General features: G+C 42.0%; 1 protein-coding gene across 3 annotated transcripts in view; it reads right to left on the bottom strand.

The window, feature by feature from the left end:
• Positions 1-24,336, bottom strand: part of RNF144B (ring finger protein 144B) — a 158,292-nt gene that overhangs the window by 62,926 nt on the left and 71,030 nt on the right. For 2 of the 3 annotated variants that reach the window (XM_055405836.2, XM_088831344.1), the window contains exon 2: positions 10,224-10,427. In XM_055405836.2, coding sequence (XP_055261811.1) covers positions 10,224-10,391 — 168 coding nt within the window. In that variant the 5' untranslated portion in view covers positions 10,392-10,427. Of the gene's footprint in view, positions 1-10,223; positions 10,428-22,281; positions 22,787-24,336 lie in introns of those variants that run through there. The other variant, XM_055405835.2, reaches the window with a different exon arrangement.

The raw sequence follows: 24,336 nt of genomic DNA on the forward strand, positions 1-24,336 counted from the left end.
GCAGCTGGCAGGGTAACTGCGACAGTTAATTTTATGTGTAACTTGACTCAGCCACAGGATACCCAGGTTTTGGTTAAACGTTATTTCTAGGTGTGTCTGTGAGGGTGTTTCCGGATGAGATTAGCCTCTGGATGGTAGATTCAGTAGTTTCACATGTTGTCCAGGTCTATGCTTGCATACAGTCATCCCTCTGTCTCCATGGGGTGGGTTAGTTTCAGGACCCCCGGCAGAGAACAAAATTCATAGACGCTTGAGTCCCTTATATAATACGGCATAGTACCCCTGACCCACCGTACCCCTGCGCTTTGCATCTGCAGAATACAGAACACAGACTATAACACGTTGTCAGTGAGACTTTCCTGACCACCTAAGGTAAAACAGAAACGCCCTCTCCTTTCACTTTCCCTATCCCCCTCCCCCTGCTCTGTCTTCGGAGCCCATATCATCATCTGACTTCTGTACTAACTTATTTTTGTCTGTGTCTTTCTCTGACATGTGACCTCTCTGAAAAACCAGACCGTAATCTGGTTATTCATCATCAGAATGATGTATGGCACGATAAACCTGTGTTGAATAAATGAAGCCCAGACAACCAGATTTGACATCTAGCCTCCTAAATGTCAAGCCATTTTCTGGCATTCAGGAAAAGAACTTCTTTCATCAGAAGGGTGGGGGACTGGGTCTAAGGTGACTTCCAATTCCAGGACTGTGATGCCAAGACACCATCATTAGGGACTTACGAATAGGGTTCTCTTTGCTGCTTTTTCCTCTGACCACATTTTACCACTCTCCTTGAATAAGGACGTGGTAACCATTAGGCCTGGCGTGCTGTGATTCATGGGGTCGCAAAGACTCGGACACGGCTGAGCAACTGAACTGAACTGAACCATTAGGCAATGGATGAGATCATAGGTCCAGAAAGCCACCTCCCCCTTGCATCATCTCTAATCCATTTCTCAGGCTGCTACACTTTGCTCTTAATTCTCAGATGCTATGTGACCTGCAGTTGTTCAGCTGTCAGTAGAAAAGCAGAGTACCAAAATTTGTGCTTTTAAACCAGCAGCTTACCCAACAGACACAAAAGTCACCATAGTTCTATCATTAAAACTCTAAACAAGCATAAGTAGCAAGTATATTGAAGTCATTTGCAAACAAAGACAAATTCACTGACTCACTGTCAATCATCCAAGATAATAAAATTACGGGAGAGCGTAAAACCAATGTTGCCAAGTCCATATATTTTAGTACCAGAAACCAACAGAGTCAGAGCAAGAGAGGGTGCTGACCTGGCAGAATTTACTTCTGCCTGCTTAATACTAGAAGAAAACAAGGGAATCCAGAGAGCTGGAGATATTTAAAGCATGAGGAAAGGCTGGCAGGTCGTATGACCAGAAGAGTCATACTAAGTCACTTCAGTCATGTCTGGCTCTGTGCAACCCTATGGACTGTAGCCTGCCAGGCTCCTCTGTCCATGGGGATTCTCCAGGCAAGACTACTGGAGTGGGTTGCCATGCCCTCCTCCAGGGGATCTTCCCAACCCAGGGACCGAACTCACATCTCTTACCTTCTCCTGCATTGGCAGGGGGGTTCTTTACCCCAGGCACCACCTGGGAAGGCCAGAAGAGGGGAAGGAAAATTGTTCTAAAACACTGCTGGAGTAAGATGCCTCGTTATTTCCTGCAGTTCCACAGAATTTGCAATCAAAGATGCTTAAAATGACACTAAATATATCAAGACAATAAGTAACGCCATTCTGATATTCTTATTGGGGGTTAGCAGTTCTTAACAGTATTCCTAGTTTGAGACACTCTTCCATGTGAATCTTCTGCATCCGCCAGAAGTGCATTCCTCATTTCACTTTCCAACTTGTACCAGGTCTTTGATTCTCGTCTAAGTCCTACTTGCAGGTCTTCAGTTGAAACACGCAGCCAGGAGCCACTCTTTGGACAAACCCAAAAGAGAAACTTCTCTTTCTCAATCCTAACCTCTAGTCTGTGGGTGTTGCAGAATAGCAGTGAGTTGAAATCACCTATATACCCACCTTTTTATAAAAGGCTAATGAGGAAGCGAGTCAAGTCTTTACAGGATGCCTTCCTCTAAAACATTTTTGGAAAGCAGAACAGCTCAGCATCCTGACAGAACTCAGGAAAGAGAGGAATAACAATGGTAATTTACCAGGGGCTTGGGACTGTGCTAATTGCTCTACAGGGATTCTCGTTTTTAAGATAATTTTTTAAACGTGGACCATATTAAAAGTCTTTATTGAATTTGTTACAATATTGCTTTTGTTTTATGTTTTGGTTTTTTTGGCCAGGAGGCATGTTGGATCTTAGCTCCCCAACCAGGGAAGTCTCCGGGGATTCTCCTTCCGTTCCGTTCCGTTCAGTCGCTCAGTCGTGTCCGACTCTTTGCGACCCCATGGACTGTAGCCTACCAGGCTTCTCCGTCCATGGGATTCTCCAGGCAAGAATACTGGAGTGGGTTACCATTTCCTTCTCCAGGGGATCTTCCCGACCCAGAGATCGAACCCGGGTCTCCCGCATTGGAGGCAGACGCTTTGGATGCTGCCTGTAACACTCTAAGATAGGTACTGCCATCCACTATACTCCCTTCCATGTTACAGGTGAAAAACTAAGTTTTACAGAAGCCAAAGAATTTGCCTAAAGTCATACACCAGTAAATAGCAAAGCCTGAACATGAGCCTGGGTCTTCCTAGCTCTGCATCTGCACTTTAATCACCATGCATGTGACACTCAAAGGGAGGAATGGAGATGGGAATAGAAAAATGACCTTCCCTTCTCTTTATGCAGATATCGGTTTGAATCCAGGAAAGAACCACTACTAGTTTTTTGCTTCATTTGAAGGTGCTAAGTAGCTTCAGTCATGTCTTACTCTTTGCAACCTATGGAGTATAACCCACCAGACTCCTCTATCCATGGGGATTCTCCAGGCAAGAGTACTGGAGTGGGTTGCCACGCCCTCCTCCAGGGGATCTTCCAGACTCAGGGATTGAACCCATGTCTCTTGCATCTCCTGCATTGGCAGGCAGGTTCTTTACCACTGGCACCACTGGGAAGCCCTACACACAGTACACAATCGGTGTGGGTGTGCGTGTGTGTATGCATGTACTCAGAAACACACACACACACGCATGCACACACACAGCAAATCTTCCAAACTGTCAGTGTCTCCCAGGCCATATGTGGGCTCTGCTTAAAGGTCACCCAGCAGGCCCCAAGGAAAAGAAGCGCTTGGGCTAAAAAGCTTTATATTTCCTCTCACTTTTTTAAACACTGGAAAATCCATTTGGCTCTGAGAAATGAATAGTAAAAGGAGCTCTAACTACTTAGGGCCAACAAAATGTAATGGAAAAAAGGCAAGAATATGGCTGGACTTTATTTTCTTTTTGCTCAGCACATCCTGTCTTTAATCTGAATGGTAAATAGGCCATGCCAACATACCAACTCTTTTCAGGTGAAATTATTTAGGTTATAAAAACAAGCAACAACTGTGTTTTCATTATTCTTTAATTCATGGCTGACAGAAATAGCTTCCAAAATAAATCAGAGAGGCAAATATTGCTCACAAGGGAGCAACCCACAAATTTTCCCTCCTTTGATAACCGATTTTTGTGAAATTTTTTCCTTTCACTTGAATTATAATTGTGTGGTATTATCTGAAAGAGTGTGTTGCAAAAGCTAGGAAAGGGGAATTTAAATCTTTTTATTTGCATTATTTAAATCCATGGGGGAGGGGGAGAGAGACAGACTTTTTCCATATTACTAGTTAGTAGACTAACATCCCTGAGATATTTGTCCTTTAAGTTCAAGAACAAGCAATCCTTGTTGATGCCTGGTAGAAAGCAACACAATACTGTAAAGCAATTACCCTTCAATTAAAAATAAGTACATTTAAAAAAATTTTTTAAGGAAAAAAAAAGAACAAGTAATCTTGCAACACCTCTCTCTGTAACCCCACAGCATCAACCTCTTTGGCTCCATGATACACCTAATGATTCATGACCCCAGTCTTGCCAGTGAGAGCCCCACCCATTTTTGCCCTGTATATTCAGCTTCACTTCCTTTATACAATATTTTCTTCTCTATGCTAACATCTGAGCAAAAAGTCTAACAGAAACTATCTTCCCAAACAGAACACGGTAAAGCTTCCCTTTAACAAGAAACTAGATATATCAAAGGATTATTTGAAGCAACATCTATCACATTCCTTTCTCTGGATGTCATTAAATCAAGAACTACCTCCGTGGAATAAGTTAAAGCAATATTCTTCCATGCACTGGTTGTGGGGAAATTAACAGGTAATCCACTTTAAAAAAAAAAAAAAGGGGTGGCGCTGGCAGAACAGAAATACTTCATCAGGAGAAGTTCAACTACGTCCCTTTGCTTTCTTTCTAACCACAAGGTTTCACAGAGTCTCTAAAATGCAAACATGCATTGCAAGCCTCCAAGAGAAGAATATAAAATATATATGCTCCCAAGCTAATTTGACTCTGAAACACTTGATGCAAGGATCATCTCTTTCACAGAGCTGGAGGTTCACAGAACACACGTGGGTTGGGGAGCAGCTACTACCAGGCCAGATCTGAGCTGGCTAACAGCCAATGGGCAAGTCAGACACCTCATCTCTGCCCATTCTGCTCTCCCCAAGCACAAAGATCATACTGTTTCTTAGGGGAAACAAGACAAGGATAAAATGGAGAACAGTTCACTGAAATGATGAAAATATAACGCCATATCTAGCAGGAGAACCATTACATGCAGACAGTCCTCTCAAGAGAGGGGGAAGAGGGAACTCTCTCAGCAAGACCATTTTAAACACATGGTATGCACAAGAAGGCCTTCCCAGCCAATAACTGGGAAAATGTCACCCAATCATATCTAAAGTTGGGAATTAGGAGTATATGGTTTAAGATGTCACAGGTTTCTTTTCAGCCTTGAAAACACAAAACACATTTAATATCTTTAATTTGAATGCAAATCAAAATCCGGCAGGATCAGACACATTTTAAACTGGTATTTTTAACTGGTTTTTAACATCAGTAACCCTATGCCAGCAAATTTGGAAAACTCAGCAGTGGCCACAGGACTGGAAAAGGTCAGTCTTCATTCCAATCCCAAAGAAAGGCTCAAACTACCAAAGGCCAAAGAATGCTCAAACTACCGCACAATTGCACTCATCTCACACGCTAGTAAAGTCATGCTCAAAATTCTCCAAGCCAGGCTTCAGCAATATGTGAACCGTGAACTTCCAGATGTTCAAGCAGGTTTTAGAAAAGGCAGAGGCACCAGAGATCAAATTGCCAACATCCGCTGGATCATGGAGAAAGCAAGAGAGTTCCAGAAAAACATCTATTTCTGCTTCATTGACTATGCCAAAGCCTTTGACTGTGTGGATCACAATAAACTGTGGGAAATTCTGAAAGAGATGGGCATACCAGACCACCTGACCTGACTCTTGAGAAACCTGTATGCAGGTCAGGAAATTACAGTCAGAACTGTACATGGAACAACAGACTGGTTCCAAATAGGAAAAGGAGTACGTCAAGGCTGTATATTGTCACCCTGCTTATTTAACTTATATGCAGAGTACATCATGAGGAACGCTGGGCTGGAAGAAGCACAAGCTGGAATCAAGATTGCCGGGAGAAATATCAATAACCTCAGATATGCAGATGACACCATCCTTATGGCAGAAAGTGAAGAGGAACTCAAAAGCCTCTTGATGAAAGTGAAAGAGGAGAGCAAAGAGGTTGGCTTGAAGCTCAACATTCAGAAAACAAAGATCATGGCATCTGGCCCCATCACTTCATGGGAAATAGATGGGAAAACAGTGGAAACAGTGTCAGACTTTATTTTTTTGGGCTCCAAAATCACTGCAGATGCTGACTGCAGCCATGAAATTAAAAGACGCTTACTCCTTGGAAGGAAAGTTATGACCAACCTAGATAGCATATTAAAAAGCAAAGACATTACTTTGCCAACCAAGGTCCGTCTAGTCAAGGCTATGGTTTTTCCCGTGGTCATGTATGGCTGTGAGAGTTGGACTGTGAAGAAAGCTGATTGCCGAAGAATTGATGCTTTTGAACTGTGGTGCTGGAGAAGACTCTTGAGAGTCCCTTGTACTGCAAGGAGATTCAACCAGTCCATTCTAAAGGAGATCAGTCCTGGGTGTTCATCGGACAGACTGATGCTAAAGCTGAAACTCCAATACTCTGGCCACCTCATGCGACGAGTTGACTGACTGGAAAAGACTCTGATGCTGGGAGGGATTGGGGGCAGGAGGAGAAGGGGACGACAGAGAATGAGATGGCTGGATGGCATCACCGACTCGGTGGACATGAGTTTGAGTGAACTCCGGGAGTTGGTGATGGACAGGGAGGCCTGGCGTGCTGTGATTCATGGGGTCACGGAGAGTCGGACACGACTGAGCGACTGAACTGAACTGAACCCTTAAACACATTTTTTTAACCAGTTTTTTTAAAAAAGAAAGAGATAAGAGCTCCAACAAAAAAGTTACAATAGTATTTCAGGTGAAGCACTAGGTGTGAACTGCAAATTTATAGACACTAATGTAATCAGACGGAGAAGGAAATGGCAACCCACTCCAGTGTTCTTGCCTGGAGAATCCCAGGGACGGCGGAGCCTGGTGGGCTGCCGTCTATGGGGTCGCACAGAGTCGGACACGACTGAAGCGACTCAGCAGCAGTAGCAATGTAATCAGACACAGTAGTGGCTGTGGTCACTCAGTCATGCCTGACTCTTTTGCGATCCCATGAACTGCAACCCACCAGGCTCCTCTGTCCGTGGGATCTCCCAGGCGAGAATACCAGAGTGGGTTGCCATTTCCTTCTCCACGGGATCTTCCTGACCCAGGGATCAAAGCCGCGTCTCCTACATTACAGGTGGATTCTTTACCCCTGATCCACCAGAGAAGCCCAATAGAGCTTACTCTTCTGATCGATCACATTGGGAAACCAGGGAAGGTTCATATTTATAGCTATGTGGAGTTCCCAAGTCAGAACGATACAAAAATACCAAGCCATCTGACCTTCTGCTTCTGCATACTCCCCAACAATGGGGACGTATGGATCTAGATGACAGAATAGTCTAATTGTATTAACCCCTACTCCCAAACTGCTAAAGGAGAAATAAGAACTAGCTGTGCGGTCTTTAACTGGAAACTCAGATCTACGGAAACAATAATACATGGTGTCAGTTCCTTGTGAATATGGAATACGGACGGCCTTTGCTTGTGTGTGTGTGTGTGTGTGTGTGTATACCCTTTGCCCAACACTGATGCACATATCTGACTTCTGCTCTATGAGATCTCTGAAAAAGTGAATCCCATAGCCTGTTTTTAAACATCAGTAACCTTCAGACAAAAATTTCCATTCTGGCTTTAACCAAACGTTGCTTCTGACTCACTTGTTTCAAGGATTAGCAAGGGTCTGAAACCAATGTGAGAAAGTCAAAGAAAATAGTTTTGAAGCACAACACTCTGAAACAAAGCAAGACCAAAGGAAACTGAAGCTGCCCCGTGATGACAAGGCTGTTTCCTCACTTCCTGTAAAGCAACTCACGCTGCCAAGATGAGGAAGAACCAGGGCAAACACCCTTTTAAACTAAGGATGGATTAAGAGTCAACGAGGAAGAGTTGGGCATCTACTTAAACTAAGTTGGGCATCTCAGCACGGTAGCAGGAGAGCCTGATGCCTAAATTACAATAATCACCATTTATTTTTGCTTTGGGAGGCCTTGTATGGTCCGATTAACATTTAATATTAATGGTTAATATTTATTATACAATAAATGTAATAATCACCAAACAACAAGTTTTACAAGTGAAATTCGCTCAGTCGTGTCTGACTCTTTGTGACCCCATGGACTATACAGTCCATGGAATTCTCTAGGCCAGAATCCTGGAGTGGGTAGCCTTTCCCATCTCCAGGGGATCTCCCCAACCCAGGGATCGAACCCAGGGATCGAACCCAGGTCTCCTACATTGCAGGCGGATTCTTTACCAGCTGAGCCACAAGGGAAGCCCAATCACCAGACAAATGTGGGTTTATTACCCTTGACTTGTGAGGGAAATTTTTTTCAAATTTGTGCATCAATGTTGAGTAAAGAATACACGCACACACTTACTGAAGCATCCTCCCATCTACCCAATTATCACTGAACACCCCGGCCCCACACCCCTAACCGCCTGCTCTTTTTTTCTAAGCCCCTATCTCCCACCACTCTATAAAGTTACTATTTATCATGTAACTCCTTTCATAGAATATAAGATCCTAAGAGCAAAGAACTCAGCTGGGTTTTGTTTTCTGCTACATCCTAGTGCCTAGAACAATTCCCAGGACAAAGATGCTGCTTACTAGATACCTAGATACCTATTGAATGAAGGGATAAATGATACTATTCTTTGCCATCTTTGGATGCTACAGTTCAAAACAAAAGGAAAGGATTTTACTCACTTTCCCTTTTTTACCTAAGAATTATTCTAAGCTTTCTCTCTAATCTTCAGTCCAAAAGAATTTAAGAAAACTGATATAAACTAGCTGGAAAATGTATCACGTTAGTTTAATAAATTTAGAAAAAAAAGAGATGGAGTAAAGTTTATTTCACCTTAACTATTTTTTTAGGTATGCTTAGTAAAATGCCTTTTTATAAACGATTCTAGAACTTCCTAAATAATTCCTTTCTTCTCACTCCCCTTGATTTGAGCAGTGACCACTGTAACTAAACTGGTTGATTTCCCTTACAAGTCACGGCTATTAAACCCACATTTGTCTGGTGATGATTACATTTACTGGATAATAAATATTAGCCATTGGACCATACAAGGACCCTTCCCAAAGCAAAGATAAATGGTGATTATTGTAATTTAGGCATCAGGCCCTCACTCCACCATGCTGAGATGCCCAGCACTCTTCCTAGTTGACTCTTAATCCATCCTTAGTTTAAAAGGGTAGCTGATTCAGCTATAGCAATAATAAAATGTGATATCATGTTTTCCGGGGGGGCGGGGGAAGGGTAGCTGATTCAAACACGCAGGAGAGAGGTGAGTGCCATAAAGAGAGGAAAGATCATTCAGTTCTGGGTCTATGAATACAGGCCCAGGGAAGCTATATCTTACTACATTTCCTTTTTTCTATGAAAATTTTATCGTTATTTGAAATTTCCCAATGGGAGACACAAACAAAAATGTGTTGCTGCCAGGTGCAGCCCAAGGGCATCAGCTCATAGTCTCTTAAGAGTTTAAATCCTCAGGTCAGACAGCACTGCCATCAGGAAGCCCCACCCCCCCACTCCTAAAGCAAGTGAGGCTCCTGTGGTATGCGGCATCTAGCCATCCCGGATTCCACCAAATTCCTGTCCAGTTCCTTCAACGCCTCCATCTTTTCTGTGGGGAGCTCTCACTAGCACACAGTAAGAGCTCAAAAAATGCCTGAATAAATGAAAATCTGAACAAGATCACCTGGTTCATACTTCCAGTAGTCCCATGGAACCCATCAGTCTGTTTCCTATCTTTATTCATTAACCACTGTGTCCATAGGGTCGCAGAGTCAGACACAACTGAAGCAACTTAGCACATTCTTTAACCAACCAACCTTCAGGGATACATGCCATCAAGGTCACCGGCACAGATGCCAAAGTGTTAAACTAAAAGAGACAAGCCCACCCCTGAAGATCTGTAGGTTGATATCTATTATGAGGAATAAGCAGCATTCAGAATATTGTGAAAATAGAAAAAAATTTTAAAGGAGATTTGACAAAGTAAAACAGTTGCATACCATGTGCTTTGTAGGAGATGAGCACGCAGATGAAAGAAAATTCAGCAAATTGCTACCTGATTTCTCCATCATTCAAAACACCTGATGAGCTTCTTACAGATGGTAGTTAACTAAGGCAAGTTAAAAATGTCTGTATTTTGTTCCTTAGCTAAAGCGTTAAGAATAGAAAGGCACAGCTTACGCAACCAATAATTAAATTTCATACACATGTTACACTTTGCCTAAACCCCAGCAACTATCGGATTTAGCATTCAAAACAGTATTTGGAATCATATCCAAACATGGAATCGCTCTCCCAAGCAGGATCATAGTGTGGTTTGGCTTCTCCTGAGCCACAGAAATATCTCCTATACTTTTACAATTTTTCCCTTCATATTTTCTCATGATGAAAGCATCAGGGAAAACTTACAGCTGTGCAAAAGATGCATCGGCATTCCTGGAGCGTGGTCATCTTGTCCAGAGACTGCTCACACAGGCAGAGTTTGCAAGTGACAAGGGGCGCCAGGGCCAGGTCTCCAGGCGTAGGATTTTCGGCGGCCGTCATGGTCAGACAGTGGAGACTACCCACTGAATCCATCAGCCTGTCCTCAGCCTCCTTCAGTCTCCTCAATCCCTACGGAAAGGCCCAAAGCAGAAAACATCCATTGATACAGCTATTGTTTAACCAACACACCAGGATGAAGCAAATCCTCCCCCTTAGTGATCTAAGCGTACATCAAGTGCATTTCTGAGAACCGTGGCTAGAGAGCTAGCCACCTCAGCAAGCTATCCCTGGAGTTCTGAAATGTAAGGTGACCTCACTGTCCTGACTCACACCAAGTGACCTACGGAAATTAAAATACTATGAACAGACATACCATTTCGGAATGGCATTGCTATGATCAATTCAACAGACTCAAAAAATACTTAGAACGTCACTCAAAGAGTTAAACACATAATTGCCATATGATCCAGCAATTTCACTTCTGGGTGAACACCCAAAAGAATTGAAAGCAGGGACTCAAACAGATATTGCACACCCATACTCATAGTAGCATTATTCACAATAGTCAAAAGGTAGAAAGAAACAATCCAAATGCCCATCAATGAATCAATGATGAACAAAATGTGTTATAAACATACAATGGGATACTACTTAGTCTTAAGAAGGAATGATAATCTAACACATGCTACAACAGGGATGAACCTTATAGAAATTATGCTAAAGGAAATAGGTCAGACACAAAACGGCAATATTGTATGATTCCATTTATATGAGGTACCTAGAACAGTCAACTTCGCAGAGACAGAAAGTAGAAAGCTGATTACCAAGAGCTGGAGGAAGGGCAAATGGAGAGTCATGACTTAATGAGTGCAGAGTTTCTGGAATGATGAAAACGTTCTGGAAATAGACAGCATGATGGTTGCACAACCTTTTGAATGTTGTGATTATAACGTCACTGAATTATATGTTAAATGGTCAAAATGGTAAATTTTGTTTTGCATATTCTATCCCACTAAAAATTGTTTTCAACATGGTATCAGTGTTGTGTTCCTTCACATGCATTGCTTTACTTAATCTTGTACAACCGCAATGATCATTCCTTCACTTTACAGATGAATTGAGGTCTTGAGAAGCTGTGTAATCTGCCAAAGTTCTCAGAGTTTATACACAACACAGCAAAACTCAAACCTCTATCTTTTGAGGCCAAGTCCAGTGCTGTCCCATTACACCAGAACTGCCACACAGACGGATATTATGTGGAGAGATGGAGCAAGTAGAGAGGGCTATAAGAAGAGGGGAGAGAGGGGGGAAACAAAGATGGAAGGAGACCTGAATTCCATGACTACAGCTATCATAAGATCACTGAAACTGTACAAGAATAAAATCTGTCCCTACATGGAGCATGACTGTAGGAAAGGATATTTCCACACCAGAAACAAAAATTATAATGGAAGCCCTTCCATTAGATTTTTATTCATAATATCTTTAAACGACGTAAGATCATTATGAAAATAACTTTCCTACATATTCATAGATTATATCACATCAAGAAATTTCATTTCTCATTAAATAAAAGCAAAATCTTTAAGTTCTTATTATTTTAAAAGAGTATGCGTGCTTAGTCAATCAGTCACGTCTTACTCTTTGAGACCCAGTGGACTGTAGCTCGCCAGGCTCCTCTGTCCATGGGGATTCTCCAGGCAAGAATGCTTGGTGGGTTGCCAAACCCTCCTCCTTAAATGAGTATGGGCAATTCTGATAAATTTGGCCACAAAAATAATTATATCCTCTCCTTCCAGAAGATCCAGACTCTCTTTCTCCCAATTTTCAGGCAAAAGAAATTATTTTACATATTCAGCACTTGTTACACCGCCTCACAGTGGCTGAAGTTTCATTAAATTAGTACGAAAGTACTAAAATAAGGGAGTGAAAAAGACTGAATTAGAAAATCCATGAGATCTAATTGCACTTTCTTAGCGCCACATCAGGGAGTCAGTAGTTTCTAAGTCTAGTAACCTGAAGTGTTTAAGGTTTACCACCTATTGCTTGAGAAGCAGTAGAAGATCTGATTAAAAATAAATTTAAAAGGAAGCTAATCAATGATTGGCTTCCAATACGATAGGTATTTCTTGGGAAAAGACCGATATGGTTCAAGACACCATGCTCTTATTCAATTAACTATTGGTGACCTATTAATCAAGAGCAAATTAAATTTAAAACAACCTGCCTATCAAATTCAGGATTTTGGAGTTAAAAAAAAAAAAACAACAAAACCTCTTTAGGGTCAATTACAGGTAAAGGTGAATGATTTTACTTCTCTCCTATCCCCAGTTTATTCTTACACAGCTACTACCTGTTTTCTTCTCAAGACTTCCTCGTTGGTAACACACATGGTCTTACCAACAACGTATTTTCATCTGTCTTTTCCCAACACTGCTCATACAATATATTCTGAATTTATTTTTCCCCTCAAAAAGAGAAATCTCAAGTCACACAGCATGAAGAAATGTAGCCAGAAAATGCTTCCTGAGTACGGAAGATGGGAAGTGACACAGGCCAGAAACATCCCACACCACAAATGTCAATTACACCAACAGCCCGTTTGGAGGAAGCTGTTGCGAATAGATAAATCCTGTTGTTCCAAGCCTAACAAGAGAGCTAGGTGTTCAAGAAAGTCATTCATTTCTCACAGTCTCACACTATACTATTTTTTAGAAGGAGACAGTGAACAGGCCAATGTACTCGAAAAACAAAGACATAATGGGATACCTCTTAGAAGGTTATGTCTTCAAAACAGTCTTTTTTTAAAGGCAGGGTGAGAAGTTGTGTGAAAGCAAGGCCATCTGAAATTTAATCTTGTCTCTTGCCATATACATAAGGTTTTACTCCATAGTTTGTGAGTAACATGCCTATGGACTATGGAATCAAAGTTGTAAAAATAGAAAAATATCTAACACCTCCAAAAGTTTCCTCCTTTATTATTGTTGTGTTCGTGTGTGTGCTCTGCGTCTGTGATTAAGAGGAGTTAACAAAATGTCTATCCTTGGCAAATTTTTCAATATGCAATTCAATTGTTAACCACAGGCATCATGCAGTTCCGTAGGTGTATATTGAGTTACTTAGTTCTCCACTATATACATTAAATATGTAGTTTTTGGTCTGTCAATCATACCTCAATAAAGTGACTTAAAATTTAATATATATAAATTTAAAATATATGTATTATATGTATATATATAAAGTTTTTTTATAACATAAAATCTTCTTACAAAGCAGAAACTTATTTTGTTATTAAAAAAAAAAAATTCCAAGCATTCCAACCAAGACAGAATTTGTGACTGAAACAGAGGAAAGAAGGCACATATTTCATCTCTTTGAGATGTCAACAAGCCAAAACAATTCATCAAAAAGTGATTTATTTTCCTGTCTACAATAACCCCAGTTCCCCAAAGTGATGGCTTTCAAACAGTTTTAAAGCAATGGAATTTTATAAAAACAAAATCTTAAGTATTCCACCACTGGATAAAAGAGAATTTGTAGACTAGGGCTCATCGAAGCAATACCAGGATGACCCCAGCCAGGCACCCTTGACCTTTTCCTCAGCAGTCTTCCAGGCACCATCACTGAAGCTGAAGGCTCCACCAGGCATGGTTCAAAAGCCTGCCTTTTTGTTTTACTCTGGGAAAAACTAGTAGTGAATGTTTGAGAAATGAATGACTCATAGTTGCACTCCATAGAAAAAGAATATCCAGCAAGAAATCTTTTCACCATTGACTCATTAGAAATTGAGCTCTTCATGCAATAATCAGGAGATTCCCAAAGTCCTCTAAATGAATCTCCCCTACACTTGAGATGTCTGTGAATACCTCCAAGATGTTCCAGTGTTTCTTCATCTATGTCTTAATAAGATTCACTGGTCTCCACTTAGAGAACGAACTTATGGTTGCCAGGGGAAGGATGGAGGAAGGGATAATCAGGGAGTGTGGGATGGACATGTACACACTGCTGCATTTAAAAAGGATAACCAACAAGGACCTCCTGTATAGCACAGGGAACTCTGCTCAATGTTATGTGGCAGCCTGGATGGGAGGGGATTTGGGGGGAGACAGGATACATGTATATGTATGGCTGAGTCACTTTGCTGTTTACCTGAAACTATCACAACATTGGTTGTTAATCGGCTATACCCCAATACAAAATAAAAAGTTAACAACAAAAAAAGATGCACTGGTCTCCATAACACGAAACCACCACTGGCAGAACTCACTCCCAGAAGCCTGGCGTGCTGCAGTCCATGGGGTTGCAAAGAGTCAGACATGCCTTAGCAAGTGAACAAAAACAACAAACGGCATGAGGCACAGCGAGGGTGGCCAGAGGCTGACTGACCCTCTCAGGGAACATCCCCGTAGGCACACTGACAGCACACACACTCCCCTCCAGGTGTCCAGGAGTCTTCTTTCCAGAGCACCCATAACTCACTGTCTTGCTCAACTTGTTTTGCCTCATACTTCACATTTTACCCCAAATAAGAAAGTGACTTGAACATTCCACCCTCCAGCTTGATTTAAAACGGTAACAATGATAATTACTTTTACAGTTATTATATACAAGTGTGACTGAGCTTCTGCTTGGATGCTAGGAACCCAATGAGAAAAGAATTTTGGTAGAGAATCTAAGAGGCATGACGGAAAATAGAAAAACCTGACAAGCTGACTTCACGTTCAAATGTTCTGAAGTTGGCGGCAAGGTTGAGGGTGGACTGGGGAGAGCAGGCTTCACCCAAATTGTAGATGTCTCACCTGCTTAACTATAAGTAACCACACCACACAACAGATTAGTGCAAGGAAGGAAAGCATTAGTCACTCTGTCACGTCCGACTCTTGGTGAACCCATGGACTGTGAACTGCCCAGGCTCTCTCCAGGCAAGAATACTGGAGCGAGTTGTCATTTCCTCTTCCAAGGGATCTTCCTGACCCGGGGATTGAACCCAGGTTCCATAATGAGGGGAGATTCTTTACTGTCTGAGCCACCAGGGCTCTAAAACATCTGATTTTGCACTAAATAGCCAGGAAAAGGGAATCAGCAGTTCTAGCTACTCTCTGAGTGTCTCCTGCACTACAAAGTTTTCATTATATGAGAAGTAACTACCTTTTGATAGGAAAGAACAGGAAAGTCACTTTTTCCCTGCTGTGTTTTCATTAGAATTGCCAAAGAAAGGAATACTTCAGAAACGGTGCTGGAAAGCTCAGGATGTATAAGGAATTTTCATATTCTGCTGGCCGCCTGAAAAAGCAATCTGCTCCAAAAAATGCAGTGGGTGAGACAGCCAACTTTCAAAGTATTTTTAACTAATGTAGTTTATGTCTGTTTCACTACCCAAAATCATAGCTGTTATTCCTCTACGCAAAAAGATAACATGATTGGAGAGGATACTGTTTTACTAGGAGACTCATCTGGTTATTTAGGAATTTTTCCACCATCTGCAAAGACTGTAAGGCTCAGATAAACTGGTAAAGCACAAGATTAAAGGGACAAAGACAAACACCAAGGTAACACAACCAAAGCGCTGGATGTTACTGATGTAACAGAAATGTTAACTTATGTAAAAATCCAGTTGATCTATAGTGAAGGGTCTTAATTCCAGGCCATGGTAAGAAAGTCTAAACAGAAGACGAAACACATGAGAGCTGTCAAAGTGTTTCCATGCCAATGCAAGATACTGAGTCGTCCCTGAAAAAGCATTCATAAAAGACACGAATGCTTGACAGTGAGAGGGAGCTAACAAAAGGAAGCATTTTCAGGAAGGGGAGGTCTTGGGGAAGGTAGGATTGAAGTGCTGCCTGTATAATGGAGAGAGATTCCAAGGAAGCCAATACTCTAGCACAGCAGGAAGAAACAATAATCCAAAGGTCCCATTTCTACCTTGTTAGGAAAGCCCTCCCGATATCAACCAAGACTGACATGTCAGGCAACCAGCTCAACACGATCCAAAAATTAGTATTGTGTTGACCTTGGCATTTCTATCCAATGCAATGATTAATTTCACTGCTGGTTCATGTTCTCAACAAAAGCTATTAGTGACTCAAATGGTACTGACTGAATCTAATAAAGTGCTGACTATCATCAGCCACTGGCCATTTGCTGAAGTTCTACCCTAAATACAGCCTGGAATGGAAGGTAGACCAGCAGGCTGGTAGAGTAGCAAGGGGCTATAAATACTGGTGGTAAAGTGGGGCAAGGATTTATGTGGATCTCCATACTGACAGTCTTGTGATTTCCTCCCTTCTTGCATCTTTGACCCACTCTCTGGCCATTCAGGGACTAGATGAATCAGTGCACAACCAGGAATATCAGAGCCTAATACATGCCTTGAGAGGGCAAGAATAAATGGGAAGACAGTCACCCTCATGAGGAATCACAAAAATGCAATTACTCAATATATTTTGTATCTGTTTTTCAAAAGGATAATGCTCAAGACCATTAAGTAGATAAATCACATATAAGATACTTGAACAGGGCTTCACAGGTGGCTCAGTGGTAAAGAACCCGCCTGCCAATGCAGGAGACGTGGATTCAAACCCTGAGTCAGGAAGATCCCCTGGAGAAGGAAACGGCAACCCACTCTAGTATTCTCGCCAGGAAAATCCCATGGACAGAGGAGCCTGGCAGGCTACAGTGTATGGGGTTACAAAGAGCTGGACACAGCTTCATGACTGAGCACTGCACACATTACACATCAGATACTTTAATCATTAGTTGAAAGCCACAGCATGGATTAGAAACTATTCTGTAGTATGAGATCCCTAGGTATCTATGGGGATTGGTTCCAGGACCCCTGGAATCTGAGAATTTTGGTATCTGCCAGGGGATACCAAATTTCCTTATATGAAAAGGCCTGGTACCATTGGCCCTCCACACCCATGTCGCCACATCTGCAGGTTCCACCAACCACAATGCAGGACCCACCAGTATGAAGGACTGACTGTGTAAACAAACCCAAGAAATGCTTAATTCTTAGAGACCACAGGTAACCTACTCGGGCTTTGTGAGATGGTGGCATTGTTCCAAAACAGTTTATCACTGTGATAGGAAAGGGAACTTCTGCTTTCTTCCCCCACTGTTTCACAGCATCCTTCAGGGGAAATCAAGAAACAAAAAAATATTCAGTTTAAAATTCTTCAGTTTTAACATCTTCATCTCAACAGGTTCCAGGATGGTAATAAGATGATAACTCTAACTTGGAGACCTGGTTTTTTTTTCTAAAAATGGAACTGATATACAAATATATCTCTATTAACTTTTTTGTGGATGAAAAGGACAGATACATCCTTAGGAAGCAAACCTTAAATATTATCAAAAACTGTTTTCTATGTAGTCTCTTTGCTATCTGAAATTATGTAACAAATGAAGTACATTATTTTAATAAGATCTGTTTTCCTAACTGTACTGAGATATCATTAAGAAAAAAATTTTGTAACTTTAAGGTATAAAACCCAATGATATGCTATAGATATCTTTTGCAAAATACAGTAAGGCTGGCTAATACTTCTATCACCTCGGTTACCATTTTTTTTACGGTGACAGTAATCAGATCTAATTTTTACATTTTTGCTATATGCATGATAATACAGGAGAACTCTATGGAGATATGAGGTCATGACCAACAAAGCGCATGATACTGTGATAAGCTTACTCTAAACCTCATGGAGTACAGGACATCTGGGAGGTCAAGTTTCAACATCTACAAAATGCCTATCCTTCTGAAAAGCACATTTATCTTTTTCTTGCCTTCTTTCTCTGCTCTCATCACCACTATAAGGTAAGGCCCAAGAGGCAGAAATCCATTCCCAGATTTCCTAACAAAACATTCAAAGAAAGTAGAAGTGAAAATGAGAATAACAGCTCAATGATATTTTTGACATAGTAATTTTAGATTCATCATCATAGGTCCCTCCCCAACCCCACCACTGTGCCCTGCCCACCTCTTTTTTAATCAATGGTTCCCTGGCCTCCCACAATTATTCACACAGCCCTGCTGAATAATTTTCTTCCCCCTGCTTGGTATAACAACAAAGCTCAGAAGCAGGAAGGAATGCCACTTACAGGCAGGTCAGACAGTGATGTAATTAACAGATCAAGGAGAAGTGTTATTTCAGAAAGCCCCATGGAGCAAGAGACGGGCTGATTTCCTGGGTCATGACATTACTAGGAAACTACAGTTACTAAAGAATGAATATCTAAACCAAAATGTTTTCTTCAAATGCATAAAAGGTTGTATAAATATTACCCTCTCCTGTGAAAATTAAAAGTTTTATAGAGACATTTTATAGATACAAATTTAAAACCAGTCTGGGGAAAGAACTCCTCCATCTCACACTAAGGGAGGTGAAGGGGTATGTAGTTTTGTATGTCTCTGCCAAATCAATTTTTCAAGGAATAAAATGCAGGAAAATACAAAATGCAGGAAATAAGGTCAAAGAATCAAATTCCACACACGGAATGTGGATGTAAAGGTGATTAAACATCGTCCCCACTTATTAACAGTAAACTAGTTGAGAAGCTTGTCATCAGAGAGTTTCATATAATCATACTCAGGGTTTACAGCTTCAGCCACAAGTCCAACAAAAAAAAGAAATGAGATGGTCTTGTTCTACCTTCCCAAGAAAAACAAAGAACCAGTCTGAGACTCAAACTCATGATTGCAGAGGAATGAGAAAGCAATGAGACACAGCTTTCAAAGTATGTTCTTTGATACCACACGCCATACAATCAGAAATATCCCCAGCTATGAAAAAGAGAAGTGTATTTTACTTAGATCGTTGTGCTGTCAATCTCAGGAAGGGATTCAGTCACAGATGAGAATTTTCTCACTCCATGCTGTAAAAGTATTGACCACTTTCACTACTTTTACAGTTTCCCATTTTTTAATAACTACTGTAGCACAATGCATTAGGTTTAGAAGTACTCATAGATCAAGTAAATAATAAATTCCAATGATAATAGAAACAAAACATTAGTACAAGACCTCCCACATAGGCCTAAAGGGGACAAAACAAATTAAAAATTAAAATAATTAAATAAATTAACTTAGGTGCGCCTATGCCTCTTCAAATTACTTAACACTCAGGTGACATCAGGGAAACATCAAAAAGCAAAGACATAATTGAGATGACAAACTTCAAAGTATTTTTCACTCTCAGGTAAAACAACATGAATTAAAAATTACCATTCTGGTTCAAAGTCACTCCCAAGCCTATGCAAATTCCTTCAGGACAGAGGCTACATCATATGCATCTCTATGTCCTCAGCCTCCAGCCCCTCAATACCACAGAAGACAACTTCTCAAAAGTACAGGGAAGAGAGAATATATTCAGTGCCTGATTCTCATCTATAGTCACTTCCAGCAATTCAAAAGCTGAAAAATACTGATAAACTGTTGTATCAAAGGTGCTTCAGTAAGTGAAGACAGGCATCCTTGAAAAAGAGTCTCAGTACTCAGGAGCAGTGGCTACTGATACCTACTCCCCAAGCTCAGCTTGGCCTAGATCCCATCTCCAAAGCAATCAGTTGCACAAAGTAGGTTTAGTCCCCAAACTGTCTGGACTTTGTTCCTCCAGTAACATCTGGGTTCCGCCTGACTCCTGACCTCTACCTCAAACTAGAGATTTCAAATACTAAGAACTTCACTCAACAAGAAAGTAGAATCATAAATCAGTATGAAGGAGAAAACGTAGAAGAAACATAGAAGCCAAGACCAGTAGAAACAGTACAGAGGAATGATTCTGGTGTCCTTAAAAATGTTCCTGAAAGTGTGTTAGTGGCTCAGTCACATCTGACTCTTTGCGACCCCATAGACTGTAGCCCACCAGGCTTCTCTGTCCATGGAATTCTCCAGGCAAGTATACTGGAATGAGTCGCCATTCCCTTCTCCAGGGGATCTTCCTGACCCAGGGATCGAACACGGGTCTCCTCCATTGCAGGTAGATTCTTTACCATCTGAGCCACTCGGAAACAGCTTTTCAAAAAGGAAAATTTAAATATAAATATAAATTTATCAGATTAAAAGTATTTGTATTATGGAAGAGAAAAGACAGCTTCCAGAAACCTCGAAGGTCTTACTATAAAGCTAAAATAAGCTTTTTTTCTTCCTGATAGAGCATACTTTCCTCTCTGCTGCAGGGTTTGGCTCTGAAAACCTGGATCATAATCTGGGAGACCCAAAAACTAATTATTATGTTTAAAAAAAGACATCTCTTAAGCTGACCTAGTTTGGAAGCCTGGATGCCTTTAAAATTGCCAATGAACTGAAACCATTCATGAGAATGGGGCTTTTGAATGCTGAGAATGTTCTTTGGGGCTCAGCACAAAGATATTTGGCATAGGTGACTGTAAATATTTGTAAAACTCTGGGTAAATGGACAGTGTTTGACCACACTCAAACCTCACGTCCAGCACAGTACTGTAGAAGCAAGTTATCTGGGGTGATTGGTTTGGGGGGGGGGGGGTTGGTTGAGGGGCTTTTTTTTTCTGTTTCTTCTAAATTTTTAAAAAGCCCAGCAATTCAATTCTGCTACAGGACATCTTTTTACATTTGCTATACCTTGAATTTGTTTACTTATCAAGACAGTTCCAATTAGTCAGAGGCTCCTTTTGGAACAATGTATTTTCTTTCCCACTTTTCTAACTTTATGCCCATCACAAAGAATAAAATCCCAGTCACAGGCATGTAAAAGGAAGGCGGGAGTTTTATGAAAACGTGGCCTTGGAGTTCCTATACAATTCTCTCCACGTGGCCTTGTGGATGGCTATAGATATTATTTTTTCTCCTCCTCTCTCCTCCTCAAGAGATCTTCAGAAATACCTAAGGGACTGCTACCCATGAAAAGGACTCGGGCTGAAAAGAGAGGACAGAGAAGGACGGACCAATAGAGTGATTAGATGTAAGTAAAAGGGACTGGGGGCCAAGAGGCTCATCTCAGTGAAATCTGCAGCAGTCTGATACTTTAGCCAGCAACTCACTGAAGACTGGCTCGGGTTCCTTTTGCCTCTTTATCCGCGCCCTAAAAACTGAGTCATGGCAAGGTTCATTTACTTTGCTTCCGGGTCTAGACACCCCCAATTGGCTGCTACAGAAATGTTAGATACATTGTTCTTTAATTCATACCTGGCAACATTCGAATAAACCTGAGAAATGCCTAATCAGAAGAACACTGTTAGCCTTACTGCCAGCCTCAGCTAATATTTTGATATGATAAACACAACAGAAAGAAAGAAAAAAGTGAGACTGTTGTGCAAGCATGAAGAGAGAACATATTGCAAGAAAAGGGAAATCATTTCTGAGAAATCTAAATGTGAAGCACATTCAAGAGTAGACTTACAACACAATCTCTGAAGCTCCTTGGAAGAGAAACAAAAGGTATCCTGGAAGGGGTCAGCTAAAGATATCTTTCCTCCACTGATAAGAAGAATCAGTTTCATTTTAACTTCAACTTGAGAACAGCAGTGGAAGATCAAAGTTTCACCCTGTTTTATCAGCAATTACACAACAAAATAATCAGCAGAATGTATGACCAAGATCCCACGGATAACATCTTATCCATATGTAGGTATGTCAACCTACTGCCATGCATTCCCAAACAGCAGAAGGTAAGTATCTGAGATTCTGCCAACTGTGGTCTCCGGCTGAAGACACTGGGAGGTCTGCTCTAATCTTGAATTGTACAATACATTCTGCAGAGCCTAGTTTTACAATAAATTAACCTCGTTCCTTTTTGCCTAAACAGAGAGCTATTTTTGTAAAGTTCACAGGTGTTTCAGGCATTCAGAATGAATCCGATTCTGCATGGTTTCAGCACGAGAGACAGAAAATAAAGCTAAACAACCCAGATATCAGAGTGACTCTCCCGTCCCTTTTTCTTTTCTTAGTCTAACCCCACCGCTGTCTTGCAATGCCTGCAGCGCTTAAAAAGCTGTCTAAACCTACCTGGCCGGAGAGCTCCGTTCCTCCCGGCCACCGCCGGGCTTCTCAGCAGCCTGCCTCGCGCGCACCGCCAGCCGGGGCCGCTCTCACCCCGGGGAGGAACGGCTGTTCCATGCCCTCTGTCTTCCTCCCTGCTCTGCGGCTGACAGCTTTGCGCTCTGCAGGATTGCAACAGGGCTCGGGCTCCCAGACCGATCGAGCCGGAGAGGGAGGAGGAGTCCTTCGATCCGCCTCCTGCCTCGGGGCGCAGCTGCGCGGCCGGGGAACCTCGCAGAGCGCGGGGCGCAGCAGCAGCAGCAGCGACGGGAGCCGTGCGTTTATTTATACAGGAAGCTCAGGCGCGCACTTCCTACTTCCCATCTGGGTCGCACTTGAGCTGCAGGTGATGGTCTTAACCCTGTCCGAACCCGGCAGCCCGCGCAGCCCAGCAGTCCGGCCCTCCTGCGCTCGCTCCGCTTAGCAAGACCTCTCTCTTGTCCTGGGACACCCGCTGCAGACAGCCAGGGCAGGACGGCCAGCATCACCAGCCCCTGGCATCCTTCCTTCCTCCCAGACCCGGACACTTCTTCACCTAACTGGCTTTCAGAACTTGCTGCTTCTCCTCTGCACGCGTCCTCCCAGGACACCTGTCTTTCCCTTCCCTCCCAGCCCTCCCATTCTCGTTTCTAATGACCCAGACCTGCCTTCCCACCCTGCCGAACACTTGCTTCTGTAGAGCCAGTCCCCAGGCACGTCTCATCTAAAAAAATCGTGTACCTGACTTGTCCTTTAGCATCTAATGATGAAATTAGAACGCAGGCAAATCAAATCAGGACAGTCTTCATGGACCTCCTGTAACACAGGCACAATTTTAGGGAAAAAAAAAAATGATTTTGCCGGAAGTGTTTTGCCAACAAATTACATAGGGACTGCTTAGTAACCTAACAGGTAGTACTCCAGCTAAAGACAATGTAATCCAGAAGCTGCGGGGGTGGTGTGGGCGGGAGGTCTTACGAGGTCTTCATTCCCAAACTTCAGACACTTAGCTTGTGCGACGTCTTTAACAGGTTACCTACCGACTCACTCCCCACACCCCCACGGGTCACCATCACAGTCCCAACTCTGTCGAACGTTTAGAAATGTCCCTGTCTGAGGGGAACCTTTCTGTGCTCACTCGGCACCCTCACTCGACTTTGGCAACCACAGTCAGGAATGTGCTTCCTAAAAGGAAGGGACTCGCAGCCCTTTGTGGAAGGAATATTGAGCCTGCCAGTGAAAGATCAGCAGCCGGCACTGTGCCAAACGACACAAGCAAACTGCCTCTGGGCTCTCCAAGTTGAAGAAAACCTTGAGGTCAAAGCCAAGTGCGGAAGAACACAGTGTATCTCTGTGTATGATGGCAGACAGGAGGACCAGTTCTGTTTTTGTTTGAGTGACTGAAAACGACAGAAAATTATTCTCCTACAGTTCTTGAGCCCAGAAGTGCAAAATCAGGGTGTCAGCAGGGTTGGTTGCTTCTGGTGGCTGTGAGGGAAAACCTGTGTCTCTTCTCCTAGCCTCTGATCGTTGCTAGCAGTCTTTGGTCTTCTTAGGTTTGTGGCTGCCTTAGTTCGCTGATCCCTCCATCATCACATGGCTTTTTCCCTTGCCTGACTCTTTGTCCACATCTCTCTTATATTTTTTCTTTTTTAAAAAATGTATTTATTTTAATTGGAGGCTAATTACTTTACAATATTGTATTGGTTTTGCCATACATTGACATGAATCTGCCCCGGGTGTTATAAAGACACTAGTCATAGGATCTAGGTAGGGCCTATCATAATCCAGTATGACCTCATCTTCATTTGATTACAAATGAAGACCCTATTTTCAAACAAAGTCACATTCTTAGGTAATGATAAGAATTTTAGGGGATACTATTCAACCCAGTACAGTACACTATGTAATAGAAAACTTTAGATTTAAAGGATAATTCATTTGAAAAAGCTAGTTTCACAAAAGCAGATTTTTTTTTTATAAAAACAGGTTTTCGAGGTTGATAAACATCTCTTTTCATGGACTTCCACTTAAACCATTATC

The sequence above is a fragment of the Moschus berezovskii genome, chromosome 23, assembly GCF_049115385.1.
Source record: "Moschus berezovskii isolate FMDL1 chromosome 23, NW_MosBer_1.0, whole genome shotgun sequence".
Classification (NCBI taxonomy): Eukaryota; Metazoa; Chordata; class Mammalia; order Artiodactyla; family Moschidae; genus Moschus; species Moschus berezovskii.